Below are 21,371 nucleotides of genomic sequence, written 5' to 3'. Positions count from 1 at the left end.
ACTTCAGGAGCTGGCCTACATCGGGAGCCAGCACTGATCAGCTAGCGCAGGACTGGGAAATGCAGCCCTGCGAGTCTCTGTCTTACACTGGCGACCGAGGGCTGGGATTGATGCAACTTAGAAGCTGAACAGTTAGAATGTTAACACGTCAGGCAAAGCAGAAGTGAAAGTGCCTACAAGCTCGTTATCTCTGGCACTCCGCACTGCTGATTAATTATCTGCAGTCACTTCTTTGTTACACACTGACAGTGTGCTGGTGGAGTGGCCCGTGTTCCTGCTTCTCCTGTTAGATGTACAAGGAGTGTGTTTTTAACATGCAATATTCTCTCACAACAAAACTGCACACGCAGCCCAGTGTGAAGAAAGTGCCTGTGGAGTTGTCGGAGCATCCATCACTCACTTCCTAGCCCTGTTGTGCTGTGGAGAATGGAGAAAGTGCAGCAGACTCGGAAGGCAAAAGAAACCTATTGCAGAAAAAAATCATTCTCCCGAGTCCCAAATATACACTAGCCAAACCTCACGGGGGTTCTTCAATTTTTCCTTGAAAGTTTCATAGATTTGTGGGCTGATCTTATCGCCAGTTGCCCCCACAGCTCCTGGACTACATTAAGAATTGCATCCATCCATCTGTAGTTATACATCACCCTTCCTGCATCGCACGGCTCACAGCCCAGCAGAGACCCATGGTTACAAGTACTGTCCGCAACAGACCCAAGGGCCAACACAGAGCATGTGAAATAGCTCCCAGGCGCCAACAGGGAGCTGGGCTTGACCTGCCATCTAGAGGGATCCCCAGCCTTCCCCATGCCAGCCCTGGGAAGAGGCGGAGGGCACCGCGTAGAAGCCCTGTAAGAGCACCTGAGTGCGGCAGAGAGGCTGGATGCAATGCAAAGCAGGCAGGTCTGGGGCTCGCCCGGAGCTCTCTCCTGGCCACAGGAGGTGAAAGGTCGAGAGATGCTCCAGCCACTTCATTTGCTCCTTTCAGGGCCCTTTCCGCACACTTGAGCAAGCCAGGGGACTAGAAAGGGGGGGGGGGGTACTGGTGCTGCCCTCAGAGCTGTCTAGGTAGGTAGGCAGACAGATGGACAGACAGACAGCCCCGGTTCAGCTATCTGCCTGGATCCGCTACAAAACTCGTGCATCATGAGCTGGGTGGCCCGTATCTGGGGACGAGCTCTGCTCCCACAGCTGACTGGCTGGACGTTCAGAGCTTGTGCCAGCAGGGGCATGCAGCCGGGAAGGGGGAGGAGGAGGAGGTGCTCTGCAGGGGATTAGCTAGTCCCAAAGGCGCCTGGGAAAGGCAAAGGGAGGGGCCAGGGTCAAACAAGGGGTCAGATAACCTACGGAGGTACTGCAGGGGCAAGCAGCCTCATGCCCCTGAACAACTGGCGCTAGGAGCCACGCTGGCCCTTATTTTCACATCAGCGTGCCCCAGCATGGGGCTACTTGAGCCTCGTCATTTCACCCTCCTCTAGGGAGCAGCAACTGCTGCAAAAGCCATTCAGAGTTCCTTTCACCCCCGGGCAGCACTAGCACGCGCTGCCTTTCTGCAGCCACTCCTCCCTCCTGCTCCTCAGCTGACCTCTTCTTTCCCCCGAACAATTACAGCCCCGGGAGCAGCATGGCCCGCCTCTCGCTTGCCTCTCTGCTTGCCGTGGAGAAATGAAAGATGCTGTCTTCCGAGTTCGGATTCTTGAGGGGCAAATCTGCCCCCCTCAAATGCCAGCATAAAGGCCCGTTGGTTAGTCAGCAGCATGAGCAGCAGCGCGCTAGAAAGCGCCTCTTAAAAGCATGCTTTCTGGGCAAACGCGGCGCCGCTGGCTAATCAGAGGCGAGGTTCCTTCGCTGAGAGGCCAAATTCATACTGGTGCCTGGCAGACGTGATGATGGTGAATAAATAACCCGCAATTGAGTTTCATTGTTATGATGCTTTTTTGCTGCTGTTTGCGGCCCAAGAGAAGCACAATGGAGCGGGAAGAACGCAACCCGGAACGGTAAGTGCCTGGGAGAGAGGGATCAATGCTGCGCCGGGTGAGGGTGCACAGGACCAAGAGGCACCCCAAGGTGCCCCTTTCTGATAGCGATGCTGGGAGATGCGAGGCGTGTGTCCAGCACACCGAATGCACCGCTGCCACGTTTCCCCAGCAGTGTCGGCAGGGGACGTGGCTGAGCAGCGCCCACCTGGCACAACGTAAGGCCACTGCCGGCTCCCTCCAGTTGGAAGCTGCGGCAGGGGAGCGGGGGGCAGCCAATGAATGGGCAGGAGCCGCACGTCTGGAAGAACACCACTAATGGGGACAGGGAATAGGGGGCTTGCTCCTGCCAGTCCATGCCGGGGCCTTCTGAGCCGCAGCTGAGGCGGCAGGTGGACGTGCGGCTGCAGCACGGCGCGGCTCGGGGGCGTAATGTGCCAGGACCGTGTGAACGGAGGACCAGGGCCCAGCCCTGCACGTCCCGGATGGGGATGCAGCCTAGTCGAGTGGGCCCCACCCTTAGTGGCAGCAGGGCCCCCGCCAGATCATAACCGGTCTCTGGGCAAGAGGTGCCCCAGCTGGCAATCCTCAGGGAGGGCGCTAGGGGCCCTCTCCCTTTCCGCTGTGGCAGTGAAGAGCCGGGCTGGTCCCCAGAAGGGTCTGGCTGGCTCTCGGGGGACGGGGAAGGCAGGGTCCATGGGCAAGTCCGCTGCCTTGCTCTTGGGCAACCCTCAGAACTGCGTCTGGCCCTTGCGTGGGCGGGCTGAGGCTGATGGTGCTGAGTCGAGGGCTGACTCGGCCGATGCTCATAGCAGGGGCTCCTGGCACTGCCGCTCCCTTCTCCAGTAAAGTGCTGGGGCTGGATCATGCAGCCCCGGGGTTTTCAGGATAGCGCGGGAGTCCTTGCACCCGTGTAACCGTGTCTCCATCTGCTCCGCAGAGCATGGCTGCCCAACGGAGGACCCTGCATAGACTGAGCCGCCCAGCCGGAGAGGAGCAGCCAGGACGCCAGTGCAGCAATACGGCTGCCGCCATCGTGTGCTGCTGAGCCCACTGCCACGGAGGCTGCTCAGGCTGCCACCGTCCCCTCTTCTGGGAGGGCTCTGAGTCCTCTGGACCGCGCAGGGAGCGACTCCTCGAACGCTGCCATGGCCACGTTACTGCCGAGGGCTGGTGGCTGGCGGCCGCAGCTGCAGGCTGGAGGAGGAACACGCCTAGCCCCTTGGAGTAGGTGTTCTTTGGTGCTGCCCCTGCCGTTCCACTAGCGAGTGTGGAGGTGGGTGGGTAGAAAGGTCCTTTGCCAGCCCCTGGGAGATGGGTGGTGGGGGCGGCAGTGATTTGCAGGGCTCCCTCATTCAAGGGCCCCCTTGGCAGCAGCTCTGTTTAAAGGCGGGGGCCTATTTGGCACAGCCGAGCCAACGCCAGCGCAGAGGGCTCTGCCCTCCTTCGGAATCCACAGGCTGGAAGTCAGCCAGGCTCCGATGTGCAGAGCAGCCATATTCATTTACAGCATGTTGTCATTTGTAGCAGGTGTTTTAAGGACATTACATTACTGCCATGCGAGTGGCATTCGTCAAGCAGAATAGCGGCATCTCCGTACGAAGGTTAATATCACAAAATACACATTAGTGCTTTTAAAATTAATCAGTGTAAGCATGAAGAATGCATTTAAAAATCTAATTAGAAAACTCATTTACTTTAAGGGACCTGAATGAATTAATATTAAATCCCAGAGCCATAAAGTCCATAGAGCAAACTGCCCTGCGATGAATTACGGGCGCTTCCTTCCTTTAAGAGTCACCTTGTGAAAATGACATAAGAGATCGTGGATCTGATGCCCTCTCGTTGGAGAAATCTCCTGTGTTTCCAAAACCAGTCGGGGGCCTTTCTGTGACCTTACAGATTAACCCGGGAGACATCGCTGCTCTCTGTGTGGCCTGTGAAACAAGCAGTAAACGTGTGTCATTCTGGGCCAGCCACTCTACCTGTGGTTTAGAAAACAAAGTAAAATACAACACGGTACAGAACCGACACAGTAGAAGTGCTGCCACTTGTACAAACACATTAAATCTTTGCTAATCCAGCGGGGACAGAGACCCGAATGGTACAAACCAGAGGTCTGTTAGTTAGTTAGCAGTGCTAGCAAATGCATTTGGGTGAGATAATATTTATGCCACATCTTTGGCCTAGCCTTTGCTTAGCAGGAGTGTTGTCCTTCCAACTTGTCCCTTCCATAGACTTGTTCAGACTTGGTGGGGATAGGACAGTGGGGATGTTTTGTTATGGCATTGCAAGAATTCGATTCAGCACATTCACAAAGCTATACTGTCCTGGGGAAAACAAGAGACGATGGCCTTTCTGCCCTCTCACTCTGGTGTAAATCCAGAGTATTTTGGTGACATCCATCTGTGTAAACACAGAGCAAGTCCATTTCCTACAGTCATTACCCTTCACGCACTCTAGTGACTTCTGGCTTGTCTATGTTCTTCCATAAGCGTGTCCCCTAGGATAGGCCACACAATGCCAGGACTTCCACTGCGCTTCTCTGGACATTTGGATTGGGAGCATTGATAACCATGTCTCTTTCAATCCCAGAACTTTCTCCCAACGGGAATCCTGGGGCTGCTTGGGCCGAGCCGTGGAATGCTGCAAAGCTGCATCACCAGGGGAGTTTCGAGTAGAAGGGAGGTGCTAACCCCTCTGCACATGGCAGAGGCCACTGCTGGAACAGTGTGTCCAAGCCTGGGATACACCCTCCAAAGGGCTGCTGGGGACCTGGAAAGTGAGGGGAGTGATTCCCACGCTGGAGAAGCTGCCTTGCAGCTCTAGCTAGCTTCTCCAAGGGAAAGTTGAGGTACCAATCCCACCACACAAGGCCTGCCCAGGCAGATTTCTGATCCCAAGGGCTCTTTTACCGAGCAGGACAAAGCAGACCAGAACCCAGTGGCTGAAGTTGACGCTAGGTAATTCCAGCCAGAAGTAAGGTGCAGACGTTAACAGCACGAGGAACTGATCGTGGAACAGCTCCCATGGACAGGGCGGACTCCCCATCATTTGGCGTTTTTGCGCTAGAAGGTCACATGCTCTGTGCTTATGCAGGCCAAGCTGGGAGGCGGTGGGAGGGCAGGACTGTGGTGCCTATCCCTGCCTGAGCCGGCAGCAACTTTCCAAGACCTACATTTGCTTGTGTAGTCGCCTGAGCCACTCACCTCCTTCTCGCTTCCCTTGACGGTGCCCACATGGTGCAGCAAGCAGAGCAGTGGCACTGTGCCACCTCTCCTCCCTCCAGCAACCTGAACCTCACCCCGTGCTGCAGCCTGCTTGGAATCCTGCGGCACCTAATGGGAGCCCCTACACAGCTCTGAAGGGGACTAGCTGGCCTACTGGACAGCTAGTGCACTGCCGGGGAAGCGAGCCGAGGGGATCTGACACCGCTAGCAGGACAGCTGGAGTCAGCAGGAAAAGTACTGAGGACCCACTGTAAGCAGCAGTTCTGCAGAAAAGCACCTGGGGATGACAGTGGAGGAGAAGCTGGATATGAGTGAACATGGTGCCCCTGTAGCCATGCATATTGGGCTGCATTAGCAGGAGCGCTGCCAGCAGATCTAGGGACGTAATAATTGCCTTGATTCAGCACTGGGGAGGCCACATCTGGAGTGCTGCGTCCAATTCTAGAAAGGATGTGGATAAACGGAAGTAAGTCCAGCAGAGGGCAACAAAAATGATTCGGGGGCTGGAGCACAGGAAGCACGAGGAGAGGCTGAGGGATTTGGGTCTGTTTAGTCTGCAGAAGAGTGAGGGGGGATTTGGTAGCAGCCTTTAGCTCCCTGAGAGGACGGAGCCAGGCTGTTCTCAGTGGTAGCAGATGGCAGAACGAGGAGCAATGGGAGGTGGTGGAGTCTCCATCCCGGCTTGACCAAGCCATGGCTGTGACGATTGAGTTGGGGTTGGCCCTGCCTTGGACAGGGGGCTGGACTCTGACTTCCCGAGGTCTCTGCCCGCCCTGGGATCCTATGCAAAGTGCTTCGGCACAGCCAGTGCCTGAGGGCTGAGAGACAAGGAGGGAACAGAGACCGAGCACAGAAGAGATGTTTCCCAGCACGGGGAGAGTGGGAGGGCACTGTGCAATACGTGGGCAGCCTCCTGCAGAGCTGGGAGTAGGGGAGCGGGCAGCCGTTTGACTCTGGGACGTCCAGTGCTGGGTGTGAGCCTGCCCACAGCCGAGGCTCTGGGGGCATGTGGGTCACTGTCGGGGAGATGTTCTCAGCAGGGCACTCAGAGAACTAACCAGAAAGCGCAGGGATGCAGAGCGTCCAGGGAAACGAGGGGACACCGTCAACGTACATGGCTGGAAGGAACTACTTCCCAGAGCCCTTTGCCAACAGACACAGTTTCAGGGGATGCAGTGATGGCAGGGGACTGGCTATTTTTGGAAGAGTATTTCTGACTGTGAAATGCAACCCAGAAAGCCCTTTGGCAGACCTCAGTACTGGGCGAAGGGCCCCTTCCAAGTGTGTGCCAGGAGGCGGCTACTCATGGAGGCTATGCCGTTCCAGTGCAGATACTCCATGCGTCTCCACTGAATACGCTACCACGGGGGCGTTTGCCCAGGCCTGATGCTTAACCTGCTTCTCTGCTGTCATTGGTGCCTGCTGACCAAATTATTTGCCTTCCAAACATCTTGCTAGGAAAATGAAATTGGCCCTGGAGATTTAAGCAGCTGGTGATTCTGGGTTGCCACCATCGGCGAGTGCCAGCTGCAGTCCCACGGATACCACTGAGGGGACACCGCCGGCACCGTGCCTGGGGCAAACACACACACACACTGCAATGGAACGGACACGAGCAGGCACTCAAAGAACGCCCCGCTCATGGCGGTGGCAGCATTTTAAACCCACTCTAGACACCGTGTGGGTGAGTGAGCACATGCGATGCCAGGCCAAGGGAAGTCTGGCCCAGCAGTTAAACTGGCTGGTCTCAGGTGCAAACAGTAACCAAAGGGCGCCAGTGGTACAAGGACTGGTTTGAGAATCTCTAAGCGGCAGCGCCAAGGCCAGTAATAGAGGATTTAACGTGTCTGCTCAGACAGTGCCCCTTCAATGACACCACTTGCTTGGAAATACAGCTGCCCAAGACACTGTTGCTGTTTTCACAGCAACCCAATTTTCATATTTCTCCAGAGAGGAAATAATCAGGGTCGAGCAGGGCACCCATCTTCTGCCAGTTCCCGTCTAGACTGGAGCGCGATTGCCAGTGGAATATTAAACCCCCACTGACAAATATCTGCAGTTAGGCAATGAGTTTGTGTCCCAGGATTAGCAGCCGAGAGATGAAAGCTAGCGTCAGGGGAGAGGCTTGGCATGAAGCAATAGCCCAGCCTGGTAAGCGAGAGGCCGGAGCGGAGTTCCAGCGACCGAGTACAGGAACGGCTCTGTGCAGGGCACTAGGCTGTGGCCTTGTGGGAGAAGGGCTTGGGGGGGTCTATCTGTAATACAGTTGTTCTCTCTACCTCAGTGGGGCTCACACCCTAGTCAACTCTCTCCACAACAGCTAGTTCGAGGCCACACCCAGCAAGCCCCAGAGCTACATGGGAGAGTCTGCATGGCCCTGGCCACAGGGGCTCCACTGCTCTACTAGTGCATGCCAGTGCCCCACTACCTGGGAGCCCAGAGAGCTCACGCAGCCCACAGGTCTGAGCCTCCAGACTGGCTCATGAAGCCGTCATGCGGCACCGCACCCCACTCTGCTTTGTCCAAACTGAAGCCGTGGTGCCACATCACGCAAGCAAGAAGCAGGTCGGTGACGGGGCTTTCCGCCGGGCCGAGGCTGGGCACCCACTCTCAGGCCTGGGGTCGTCTGCATAAAACACGAGAAACACAATGGAAGCGCGGCCGCGAGAGAAGTCAGATCTGGCAGCATGTTACACTCCCAGAAGGGCAGCGGGTTGAAGAGTCTGTCCTGGCCCCTCTGCCCCAACCTTCCTTCTTCTCACGACTTCCATGGCGCTAACACAATGACCTGAAATGCACCTGCACTTTTGGCTCTCGAGTCGCAGATGAGCTGGGGGCAAAGGGCAGAAATCCCTGTGATCAGAGCAATTCACAAACGGTAGCAAAGCGGGGCTGTATTTCTGAAGGAAAATGATGTGGCTAAAAGCATGTTTCTTGCTGACAGCAAATAGGAACAAAAAGCAAATGCCAAATGGGGAGGGGAATCTGCAGAGGTAGACCACGGGGTTCCTTAACGCCTGGACTGTAAGGGCTTATTTCCATTGCACAGAAGCGTTCTCTAATGAATACACACACTATATTATGGTGCTTCAGAGCTGAGTACGCAGGTGAATAAAAATGGGTGTTTCTCTAGACAAGCTGATCGTTTGAAGAGCATCATGCCTGTGAATATAGAAAATATCACTTTTATTGGCGTTTTGTGATAATTGTATGTATTCTTGGCTTTGCCACACAATATTCTAACGAGCTGAACTAACTAGCAGCCTTTCCCACACATTTCACACAGCTTTCGTTCTCGGTGCCTTGCGTGCCTTTCAGCACGAAGGGCTGCACTCCTCTCTGCTCAGCAGCAGGGCTTTTAAGAGAGATAAATACTCTCCCTTGTGGTGAATGCTGATTGTAGTTCGTGTTTCATCCTGCAGACCTGCAAACAGGTGCATCTAGAAACTGAGAGCCCTGAAAGTGAAGCTCCGTGCCTGGCCTTAGCATCAGAAATCTAGATGAAAGCTTTAAGAACACCCCACCCCCTCCTGCATCTGCTGCAGAATTTAATCGGTAAGCTAAGAAATAAGGGGATGCAGTGTTCTGGCCCCAAAGCATATTACAAAGAAGTGACAAATTGTGTTCTCAAGGCTGAGAATTAGAACTACATTCAGACCTTCATTTCACCCACCCTCGGGCCCTGGTTTGTAACGTGTCTGCTGATCAAACAGCTCTGCCCCTTGTCCTTTCTTGGGGAGGTCTCATCTCTTCATAGGTGGGATACAAATCACTCCAACCAGCCCTTCCGCAATCTCATCCAGCTTGTGTCGGCACTCCTCTTGCAGCCGCTTCAGCTCCCTCTCCAGCGTGGCCTCCTTCATCCGCAGGTCACTGATCACCTCGCTGGCATGAACAGCACTGGAAATGGGCTCCTTCAATACTGAGCTGAGGCAACTTGTTTTCCTAGCACGCTTGTCTTTAAATACCAGCCGGCACGGACCATGCATTCCACTCTTTTTACGAGCACAATGGTATTTAAGAGCTGATAGTTTTAGCTCGACAGCTTCTGTGATTGTCCTGACAGCCGCACAAAACACCCTTTCATCGGGTAACGTGCTCTCTCTCGCTGCGATCTGGAGAGAGAAAACACAGTCAGGCGTATATGCAGAATACCTCACCCCAGACTCCACTGCAAAATGTCAAGGCCTGGAGCGCGCTGTGCTGGAAAGTCTCGGTCTCACGATCAAACGCAGCAAGCAGCAGCAGTGACTGAGCTCAGCCTGTGCTTTTAAGACTCAGAGACTGGCAGCTCGTCAAAGCCCTGGCTCCTCTGATGACTGGCAGATGGCAATTTCCTCTCCACCCCACTCGGCAGTTACCAAGCGTGGGTGGTTTGAGCCTGGGGTCCAATGAGATGTGTGTGAAAATATGCATGGCCCATTCCTCCGTTCACACCTGCACAAAGGATGTGTAAAACACTACTATTGTGACAGGGCAGTTGGTGATGCCGCTTTTGCACAAGTGTGATTGCACAAGGGGCAGGGTAGTAAGGAACCATGTCTGCAAAGAGCTGAGTCAAAGGAGGATTCTGGGTCCAATAGAGCATCGTACGAGAGAGGGCCGTGTGTGATACTACCTGTGCCGTAACTGACTGGTGAGACGATGATCCAGATTGGCCAGGGGCCAAACACACACATGCTACAGTGGGCCCAATCCTCTAATCATACACAAATGAGTAACTCAAATCAACAGCGTCAGTAACATTATGTGCATTAGTGTCAAGCAGGTGCTTGCAGCTAGAGACCCTTCAACTGCAGCTTCAGGCATCCTGGCACCTTGGGGTAAAGAAAGACTTTTGGGGAGATGCAGGCAGAGCGCGAATGCACCTGCTGTTTGCAACAGCTCCCCCAGATAGACAACGCATCACAAAACTAACAGCACTTCAGAGCCTGCTCGCACGCGAGAGAAAAACATGCAACAGCGTCACCCGGTGCCTCCAGGCACCCAGCGCAAATGGAACCTCCATCTCTTATGACCACAGTTTAGCGTTGCCACATTTGCTCCATTTGGCATGATTCCTAGAGTGTGTGTTTGGTGATGGGTGAAGAGAGCAGGCAACAGCCCACTGCTCCCCAAGGCTCAAGAGAAGATATTAATGCTCATGTCTAGAGGAATGAAATTAACTCCCATAATAGAAGAACTAAAGGACACCAAATGAAATTAATGGGTAGCAGGTTTAGAACTAATAAAAGAAAGTTCTTCTTTACACAGCACAGAGTCAACCTGTGGAACTCCTTGCCAGAGGAGGCTGTGAAGGCTAGGACTATAACAGAGTTTAAAAAAGAGCTAGATAAATTCATGGAGGTTAGGACCATTAAAGGCTATTAGCCAGGGGGTAGAAATGGTGTCCTTGGCCTCTGTTTGTCAGAGGCTGGAGAGAGATGGCAGGAGACAAACTGCTCGATCATTGTCTTCAGTCCACCCCCTCTGGGGCACCTGGCGCTGGCCACTGTGGGCAGACAGGGCACTGGGTTAGATGGACCTTTGGTCTGACCCAGTCCGGCCGTTCTTATGCTTACAGCTGCTACCCAGGACTTAGCAACAGCAAATAACAGAACTGTTCAAAGCTGGAGCAACATTCACCCAAGCACTCGATTCTCTTCCGGTGCCTAAATCAGCGAGTCGTTCAGTGTAAGGCATCTGGGTCAGCTGCTGAATTCTGTGCCGTCACAAGAGAGGCCCCGGCAGGTAGCGGGAGGGCAAAGAAAAGCACAGCACTCATGTGATGCACACAGGATCCCACCTCAAAGCCAGGATTTTTTTCTCCATCAGTGCCTAATCCAGTTTGACTCTCGCTCTCGGATAGTTGTAGTCCCTGCTCACTGTGTCTGGCATCCCTCAGAGCCCACCTGTGTTAGATTCTAACTTAATGTGCGTTAACCTAACAGACCAATCACACCTACTAGGGGCAGGTTTCCAGAAGAGTGACACTGCGGTTCAGTGGGCTCGACAGCACCACATTCTTTCAGTAGATTATTTCATTACCTTCGATTTAACAATGCTACTTCAATTTGCAAACACATCCATACGCTAGACAGACCCAGAGTACCCGGCGCTGCTAAACCGTGTGGATGTGAATAGCTACCGATAGGTTCATTAGCTCTCATGACAAACTGCTAACCAATTTGCTAATTGTCTTGCTGCAGTGTCAGTGTCCCGTTTCCCCCAAGAGCACCCATATCTCAGCTCAATAGGCCATTAGAATAGAATGACCTTTGGAAGAGGCCACAAGCAAACGTTAAAAGCCGATCCCTCCCTAAAGGCAGTGGCCCCGCCAAAGCAGATGCACACATATGCAAAATATTTGAAAACAAGGCCATTTGATGGGAACCAGAGGCAACACATTTTCACACAATGTAGAATTCACTCTTGCCGGGGATGCTGTGATGGCCAAAATTATAACTGGTTTCAAAAAAAAAAATGAGGTGAGTGGGGGGAGGACAGGTCCATCAATGGCTATTAGCCAAGATGGCAGGGAAGGTAAGAGCAACCCTAAACCTCTGAATGACAGAAGCTAGGAGGGGAGGACGGGGTAGAGTTCTCCAAAACTGCCCTGTTCCGCACACTCTCCCTGGGGCCACTGTTGGAGAGAGGACACAGGACCATGGTCTGACCCAGTATGGCCATTCCTGTGGCTCTCAAATTCTTATGCATGCTAATCCATCCATCCAATTGCTCTAGGTTTCTTTGTGGAAAGTCCCCCCACTTACATCATGTGTATTATAGATGGAACAAGAAACCTGTGAGAGTTTCCGGCAGGTTTTCCATTAAGGCAGCGTTTCCCAAACGATGGGCCATGGCCCGGTACCGGGCCGCGGGAAAAAAATAGCGGGCCTCAGTGTGGCTGCCAGGGTGTCCCGGGATCCCGGACTGTCCGTGAGCGCCAGGTTCCCCGAGCCCTCAGCCGGGCTGGGCGGATGCAGCCGTATGTTTCAGGCTCCCGGCAGAGGCATAGTGAGGGTTACCAGGTGAGCTCTTATTGCTGGCTGCGGGGGAGGAGGGGTTGGATATGGGCCGCAGGGAAGCAGGGTCGGGGCAGTGGAGGTGCTGGGGGGAGATAGGGAGGGAACCGGCCAGCGGAAGCAGGGCTGGCCAGGGGAGATCGCGGGGGAGGGAACTGGCTGGCGGGGGCAGTGAAGCTGGCTGGGGGAGATCGTGGGGCAGGGCTGGAGGGGGGGCGGGGGGGAGGAGCAGTGTGGCTGGCCAGGGGAGATTGCAGGGATGGAAACCAGCTCACAGGGGCAGTGAGGCTGGCTGGGGTAGACCGCGGGGCTGGCTGGGGAACTGGCTGGCGGAAGCAGGGCTGGCGGGGGCTGGAGGTCTGGCATGGGGAGATCGGGGCGGGAAGGGGGGAAACCAGCTCGCGGGGGCAGCAGGGCTTGCCAGGAGAGAATTGGCTGGCCGGGACAGCCGGGCTGGCGGGGGGGGGGGGGGGGGGAAATCGGCCAGTGGTGAGCAGGACAGTTCAGGGGCACGCAGATCCTGAATACAAATGTAAAAGCAGTGCCTTTTAAATATCCCCACGGCTGCCAGTGAGGTTGACAGGCTCTACAGTGTGTCAGAAAGCAGAGAACCTGGTGCACTCACCATCCGGAATGAGAATATGGATACAAAATTCCAAAGATGGTGTCGGCTTTCTGAAAATAAATGCACCCCTTTTCAATACACGATGTGGGGGTGCAGGGTTTTATTGGATTACAGTCCATTTTTCCAATCCATATTCCCTTAACTTGCTGGTCAGAATATTGTGGGTGGCCGTATCAAAAGCTTTGCTAAAGCTGGCTGTGCGGGCTTTGGAAGGACCAAAACCAACGTATCTGCAGATTCGTAATTTGTTTAATGAATATGCAAATATGCGAATGAATGTTACCGGTCCTCCGAAAGCTCATGAATGGATTTACTGGTCCCCGTGTCAAAAAGTTTGGGAACCCCTGCATTAAGGTATCACTACAAGGAAAGAGTTAACCCTCCACAGCCATCAGGATGTGTTGGTGTCAGCACCATTTCATTAACCGTAGCTAGGGATTCCCATATTTCTCATAAAAAGTGATGTGCATCGTGCTACATGTCCTTTGAACTAAACTGAGCAACCTTAACTATCACCTCACGTAGCGTTGGCAACAGACACATAAATATTTTAAATGAAAGAGCTGACAGGCCACTCAGCTGTGTTTTGTGGCCACTACAGGATTACTCCCGGAAGCACATTTTCTAGCATTTTGTCTAATCTTTTAAATATTCCCAGCAATGGAGCCTTGAAAACTGAATGTATCCCTCCCGTGATAAATTTAACATCCTCTAGTCCCTCTCCCACCCTGGGACTGGCTGAAATTCTAGGCCCCTTGCAGTCAATGGCAAAAGTCCCATTTGATTTCAACAAGGACTGCACCCAATGCACTTATAGCAAGCCTTACAACTGATTGCTTTCAAGTGCTCTGCGGCTAATCAATCTATGCTCTCCGCACTCCTGCAAAGGGAGTGTTATTAGCCCCAGTTCTGATACGAGCAGTGGAAAGTTCCTTAGACCTCACAAAGTGCTTTATCAATGCAGAGCCTTTGGCTAAGTTGGTCCCAATGCTTGTTAAGGGGCTTGAACACAAAATGCTCCAGTAAAGAGGGACTTAGTCTTGTACCAAAACAAAAAAAAGTCAAAAAATCCCTCACTACACACACACACGCACAGCCCAAAACACCAAACACGGATAAATCCCAGAACATATCTGTGCTAAAAGACTGAAGATCAATTTTCTAACACACATTTAGGAACAGAACTGAAAAAATAAAGAACTAATGTGCCATATGGTCACCCCAACTGCATGTGAATAAACAGTATGTGAAGTCTGTACACAGGGAACTTAACAGTACCAAACACTGAGGGGAAATGCTCCTATTACTTGTATAAACTGCAGTGCAAACCGGGCTATTTTGGAATGCTGGTCTGGCAGATACATGGTCTACACAGAACACTGGTTTTTCCTGCTCTTTACTAACCAGTTAACAACTGGTGTGGGTGACAGGACTTCTTGGACTATCTTGCTCACTCACCCGATTTCAAATGAGCAGAGGAATGTTTAATTTTGCGGCTATGATGCAGAGCTCACTATGACGACCCAGACAACACCACTAGTCTACCTACAACCAGGCAGGACAGCAAAGCTGCAACAAGAGTTCTGTCCATTCTGCCTTGGTAAAAGTCCTGGATGTTTCTTAGTAAAGCGGCCTGAACTCTACAGCAAGACCCCTACTTTCCAGGGCAGTGACAGTGAATTAAAAAAGGGAGCTGTGCAAAGAACGAAATACAAAAGCCAATGCAACCAGCACAGCACCGCCCATGTCATTTAGCACTGGGAGGGATTAGGACCGGAGTTTGGGCTTTCCACACTGAAGGTTTTGACAATGACTAGGGTAGCAAAGTCTATTGCCAATGAGGGGCAGAATGCACTAGTTACTGAGTAGAGATTTCACTGGGTAACAGGCATTAAAGTGAGTTAACTGACCTCAAAGTAGTTTGGCTGTTTGCACCTTACTCATTCAAGGCAATTTCAGCACCTCCTCCTGTATGCTTAGTTAATTGCTGCTGCTCAGGCTCTGAGTGTCTCCATTAGTCAGCAAATCCTGAACGGAGAACAATCTCAGCAGACTGCTTCATATTAAAACACGTGTTTGAAAAGAGAAGTCATCAGAACCAGATGAGTGGCGCATCTTGTCCAGAATTCTGTATCCCAAAGCTCTGCCTTTCAGTTTAGATCTACCAGCTGCAACTGGAATTCATAGCATGCTATGCAGCGCAGTACGACAGCTGCTTGCATCCTCTCAGAATAAGGCGATAATCAGAGTTTCTACATTCCTAGAGCCCACGTCACCCCAAAGGAGTGTAGCATTTTAAAGAACCAGACAGAATACATCAGCCAACAGCAACATGCAACCACTTCTGGAATGGAGCAAAGCATGCACTGAACAACTCCAGTGACACTGTACGAGGTTAGTGTAGGGGAAAAGGGATAGAATGGGTCATGAAGCATGTAAATACGTGAGAGGTATTCAAATCGGCAGGGGTTGATGAAATTCCTCCTCGGGTATTTAAGGAACTAGCTGAAGCCACCTTGGAACTGTTAGCGATTATCTTTGAGCACTCTTGGCGGGCAAGTAGGTCGCATGGGACCGGAGAAGGGCAAACATGGTGCCTATCTATAAAAAGAAGAACAAATTATAAAAAGAAGAACAAATTCCCAGGACCTGGGAATTATAGAACAGCCAGCCAGGCTAACTTTGATACCTGGAAAGACATTGGAACAAATTATTAAACAACCAATTTGTAGGAACCTAGATGATAATAGGGTGGTAAGGAATAGCCAATATGGATTTGTCAGGAACAAATCATGCAAATCAACCTAATTTCCTTCTTTGACAGCGTTACTAGCATAATGACTAAGCAGAAACAGTGGCTGTGACACACACTGATTTACACACAGCCCCACACGACTTTCACATAAGCAAACTAGACAAGTGTGGACCCACTCAGAATACTTATCAGCCATATGCTGTCAGAGTGGGCAGACGTATCTGCTGGGCTCCTCAAGGGATCTGTCTTGGGTCCGTACTATTCAACAGGGAATAGGAGGAACAGTGTCCCAGCGTGGGATCCATAATTCATGAAGGATATTGATACACTGAAGAGATTCAGAGAAGAGCCGTGAGAATGATTACGGGATTAGTAAAGCTGCCTTACAGTGATATCCTCCAGGAGAGCCATCTACTTAGCTGAACAAAGAGAAAGTGAAGGGATGACTTGATTACAGCCTGTAAGTATCTACACAGGGAATATTTAATAATGGACCCTTCATCCTGGCAAAGAAAGGCCTGACATCGCAGTGTGTGGGAGCTGAAGTTAGACAGGAAATAAGGCTCCCGAACCTTTGGAACAAGGTATCGAGGCTCGTAACGGACTCTCTGTCTCTGACCATTTTTACAGCAGAAGAGGGTGTTTTTCTAAAAGCTCTGCTCTAGGAATTATTTGGGGCAGGTTTGTGCTACACACAAGGTCAGACTAGATGATGTCAACCATCCCATACAGCCTTGGGATTTAAGAATCAACATGTATTGCGTTCCTCTGTCTCGTTTCAATGATTTTTAAACCCCCAAGCTAATTAAACTAATACTAAAATTCAACCAAGTCCGTTGGGACACTTTTCCAAGAGCTACTATTGTTCAGCCTAAACCTTGTCTTCTTAGCTGTAGCCCACGACACCTCTCTAACCCCTTGTACCACTCTCTCAGTAATTCCTGCCCTCCGGTGGGGTTGGGACTCTATGCTCTGATGGGCGGTTAGCTCAGGGGCAAACGCTGTTCCTAATCAGACTCTCTGGAGCGGAATTCTCTGAGCGTGGCTGGCAGGGAAGAGATGCTTCCACCCAATGTGCAAGGAGCCCTGCAGCAGGCAATTCAGAGAGTAGCTTTCCCAATAAGGATGCTTCTCCCTACTCCCACCGCAGAGTGATTAGCTTAGAACCCTAGAACACTAGAGCTGGGAGGGAGCTTGAGAGGCATTGAGTCCAGTCCCCTGCCCGCACAGCAGGACCAAGCACCATCCAGACCATCCCTGAAGGTGTCTGTCCGGCCTGCCCTTAAGTATCTCCAGGGATGGAGATTCCACAACCTCCCTGGGCAACTTAATCCAGTGCTTCCCCGCCCTGACAGGCAGGCTCTGAAGCATGAAGGTTTCGGGGCTTTGATCCTGTCAACACTTCTGCACGTGCTTCCCTTTATTACCACAAACAGGACTACTCATGCTGTAAAGTGGCGCACGTGCTTGTTTGCAGGGTCAGGGCCGTACAGACCTTCTAAAAATAATGTGACTTTCTAACCTAACCTTGGCTGGTCTCATTAGCCATAATAATACCTTTTATAAACAATCCTGCTAAGCTCTTTTCCTCAAGGGCAGCCCATGGCAATGAGATGCAGCCAAATCATGGACTGTGCCATACTTTTATCATTCTGTAATTTGCTGCCTTTCGGTGAATGTCCCTTCGTTCTTGCTGCATTAGAGATGGTAACTAGGAGCACCCAATTGCCTCTAGACCATTCATTATTTTCTCGTTTCTGCTCTCAGTACAAACAATCCAAGTCTCCAGTCTCTCTTCCTAGCACTTGCTCAGACAAGCTGTACATTTAGCTCTTTCAGTCTTCCCCAGAAATCAGCTCTTCTAGCCCCTTATTAGGTTTTGTTGCGCTTTTCTGAACTCCTTCATCTGTCTGCTTCTCACTGGTAACGAGGTGCCTAAAACTTAGGGTCTGATCCTGGAGGGTGCTGAAAGAGGCTGAGCTGACATGACCTTCATGCAGAAAATGGTTCCTTTTCAGCAACCCTCCATTCACTCTGCTTGTGCAGACAGGCACCACCCTACAACAATATTTAAATCACTTTCAATAATAAAGGGCCACAAATGGGACTCTTCCAGCTGCAGAACCATCTGAGCTCAGTCAGTAGTGTTCCACATGGGAATCCGAGTACTGCAGGCTGTAGCACCTTGCACTAGCTAAGGAAGAAGTAAAGCTGGAGCAGCAAGGCAGGTCTCTGAATGCCCATCACAGGGAAGGACGTGGATGGGGTGGCCGGAAGCGGTTCTATTCTGCAAGTGGATGGCTGCCAACTGAAGGAAGGTCTGTAAAACTGTAGCTAGTGTCACTTGTAAGGGAAGCTGGAGAGCTCTTGCAGAGGACTCACTCCCTTCATAGTTAAACTGCAGTCATTCCCAGGACTTGTGAAAAGTCTTAACTTCATGTTAATTAGCTGTAAGACAGGCACACGATCTTATAGGCTTATGCACCCGATTCTAGGTTATCGGCGCTCATAGAATTGTAGGGTTGATTGTTTAATTTCATGAAGCACAAAAGTATAAAATAAGCAGGGAAGTTCCCTCGGAAAACTCTCAACCTATTTTCTCCAAAAAAAGGTGATGCCAAGCTAATAAAAGCAAAAGACCCTGGTCCTAAACCTTCTCCCCCCTCACCCTCCTTGAGTCACCACTGATAATGACTGTCTTGGTCACCTAGAAACGTTTGCGTTTTGCATTCTAAAGGCTCACAAAGCTGCAGATTTCCTCTCCCTCAGTCCAACCCACCTGCCTTACGCCCTTTCACAAAAGAATCTGCACTGTTTCCTCAGGCCTACAGCGTGTCCTGGATTTCCCTAACCTAAATGCTCATTGATGGAGGAAAAATCTCACTAGACTGCGATCGAGATTTGACCACTGACCATTTCCAACATTTATTTGAAAAGCAAAATAAAAGCATCAGCCGAGGATAAACCTGAGCTGCCAGCAAAGGCAGATGAGAGATGTAATTATTTTCTCAAGGGCAGAATATCATCATCCACAATTGGCTTGTTAAGAGAGAAACTGGTTTTAATTTAAACAAAGGGATAAAATGGTTGATTAAAGCTCCATGCTGTCTGTTCAAGCAATAAAAACAAAATATAAAAAGATCTATTTTCCTCCCGTTCCCGTCATAGGGCTCAACTCAAAGCCCCACCAAACACTTTCTCTCTGCAGATTTTCAGCACTGCACAAATTCTTAAATAACTGTTTAACCAGTGATCTTACTAACACAAACTCCGAGCGCTGAATCAAAATGATCTGAAAGCAGAATATGCTTAGATTTAAGTTAGGGAGTGTTTGTGCAACTTTATCCAAATTCATGCTTTTATTTAACATTCTGCACACACTCATTAATATTTATGAAGCATTCATGGTACCGTTTCAAGTTGCTTTTTTAAATACATTTTGGAACAGACATTGCTTATGATTTCCATGAACCAAACATTTTGTTATGATTGCTTTCATATTTCTGTGATTAACATTTATGAATGTATTCAACTATGTAAAACTATCACTAAATCATGAACTATTTAATTGGTGTGGTGGTGCAGTTTGTTTTCCAAACTTGGCCAGGTTCAGGAAGATTCCCGGAGAATTACAGGCAGCACTGATCATTTGCTTTGTGCAGAAACTGTGGTTCTTCCAGATGCATTTCCCTGCATGTACTCCCCTTTGACTGGAGCAGTGTCCGATCCCAGGGTGTCGCAGGACTCCTCATGCTGGGTACTTCCCTGCTTGTTTTATATTTCATAGGTACCGGGCTCAGTTCAGTGACAAAGGCGCTCAGCCAGGGGTATTGTCAACAAGGCATAGGAGCTACAAGTACACCGGCACACCTGTTCCCACAACACTGGTACCCGTACAATCAGGACACCAGAGCTTGTCCAAACCCAGCACAAAGTTGCTCTCCTAGGACTTCTCCTTTTATACATTGATACAAACAAGTTATGTATTACACTCCAGATATTGTCAATAACCTCATTCATTATCCTGTCCATCAGCCTCTTCTCACATGGATCCGGGTGATCCTGCATCATCTCTTGGGAACATATGAAGTTACTTGAGAGTTCTATGGGGTTTTTGTACCATCCTCTGTGGTCAGGAACGTGCTTACTTGGTAATAAGTAATACCTAGTGTGCTTTTGCCAAGGTCAGACCTACTCTGGTGCAGAGTCTTTGGTTCATACTGTTAGTTATGCCTAAGGCTTTAGCAAGGCCTACACAGGTAAAACTCCTTCTGCTTGTGAGGAGACAGAACTATCTCCACCATGGTGAGTGAAGGGGAGGGGTGACCCCTGCTGCCGCCCCACACCAGGCCCCCCTCCCAGCAATCCTCCGGCTTGCATTGCTTGGGGGACAAGGCTTCAGCAAGGGGGGCTGGACGGGGTGGGGCGGAGCAAGGGCAGTTATAATGGAGTCAATAACCAACATTAATATTTATCTGCATTGTTTGCTAAGATGCTGGATACTGGCCGAGTCAGTAAAACATGTTGTGAATGCAGCTGAAAAATGATGTTTCAGTAAATCTGGGATGAGCTTTATTTAAAAGAAAAGAGCAAGAAACCCATTCCCGTGCGGGACTCGCTTTGCAGGGCTGTAACTCCTCTAGTGCTGCTTAGGGAGGGTGCAGCGTGCACTCATGGGGTCACAGTTAACACGCTCTACCTGGGCATAAGAGTAGAGAGGCTGTGCAGGGTTCCAGCGTGTGAGCCGTGAAAAGTCCTAGCTCTGGTTCTGTCACTGAATCTAAAAGGCTGGGGGGAGGGAGGCCCGAAAGAGTTGGCTTTCAAGCTTACTTGGAGGTCTTCTGAGAGGAGGGGCTCCCTTTCTCATTGGCCCCGCCGCTAAGAGGGTGACCCTCTGCTCTAGCTAGAGTACGGAGGGGCTTTGGCATGGCGCGGCCCTTCCACGCGGCGTGGAATGACACCTAGCGAGCGGCTCGTTTCAAATGCGTAAGCCAGAGACGCATACATTCTGTGCTAGTTGGCAGTCCTGGCAAAACTTGGGAGGCAGCTGTTTGTATAATTATCTGTTCCATTGGTGGCTGTAGCTCAGCTTTACAACTCTCCTAAAATGTCTTCGCAATTTACAGTGCAAATAATGCCCCCATCAACATTAGCTTTGGAGCATCCCTTTAATTTATTCCCCATTAATTCCCAGGCCTAAATTTATTACTACTTCTGTACATTAATATTTGCTGGAAAGCAATAGCTACATCAACATTCCCTTAGCCATCATCTTTATCATCAAGCCCGGAGAGTTTTCTTCTTCATACACGTCCTAAACCACGTTTTGTGGCTTGTGTGGCTTTGTTTCACTGGGAAACTAGAGCACACTGCACTCGCGTGAGGCCCAGTCAGCCAAGTAGTGCCTGTGGTGGCCCCTTAGTTCTTGAGTCCCATTGTGCTGGTGTACGTGGTCCTGCCTCAGCACAGGGATCTAGCCTTCATGGCCTCCCGAGGTCCCTTCCAGCCTGGCATTTCCACAACTGCAAGATCAATAACTGCAAGATCATCAACCAATAACTGCCTTACAATTAAAAACCGCCAACAGGAGCACTAAGTGTAATATACAGGCACTCGGGGGCTGTAGGAAATTGGGGGAAGAGGTTTGAGGTTTTTAACTAGCTCTTCCCCCAAATGAAGTGCAGCAACAGACCTCCCTCCCATGTTCGTCCGTTCCTTCTTCCTGCACCCCAAGTGGCTTGGGTCATTAACTATTCACTTTGCTAGTTTACAGCTGTGTCACTG

General features: G+C 50.9%; 1 protein-coding gene across 4 annotated transcripts in view; it reads right to left on the bottom strand.

The window, feature by feature from the left end:
• Positions 1 to 1,864: 1,864 nt before the first annotated feature.
• TEDC1 (tubulin epsilon and delta complex 1) overlaps positions 1,865 to 21,371 on the bottom strand; it is an 81,910-nt gene continuing 62,403 nt past the window's right edge. For 3 of the 4 annotated variants that reach the window (XM_075937082.1, XM_075937083.1, XM_075937084.1), the window contains one exon: positions 8,373 to 9,318. In XM_075937082.1, coding sequence (XP_075793197.1) covers positions 8,947 to 9,318 — 372 coding nt within the window. In that variant the 3' untranslated portion in view covers positions 8,373 to 8,946. Of the gene's footprint in view, positions 3,911 to 8,372; positions 9,319 to 21,371 lie in introns of those variants that run through there. The other variant, XM_075937085.1, reaches the window with a different exon arrangement.

This window comes from Pelodiscus sinensis, chromosome 9 (assembly GCF_049634645.1).
Source record: "Pelodiscus sinensis isolate JC-2024 chromosome 9, ASM4963464v1, whole genome shotgun sequence".
Classification (NCBI taxonomy): Eukaryota; Metazoa; Chordata; order Testudines; family Trionychidae; genus Pelodiscus; species Pelodiscus sinensis.
Note: the sequence above shows the minus strand (reverse complement) of the source record. Positions and strands in the feature narration are given on the sequence as shown.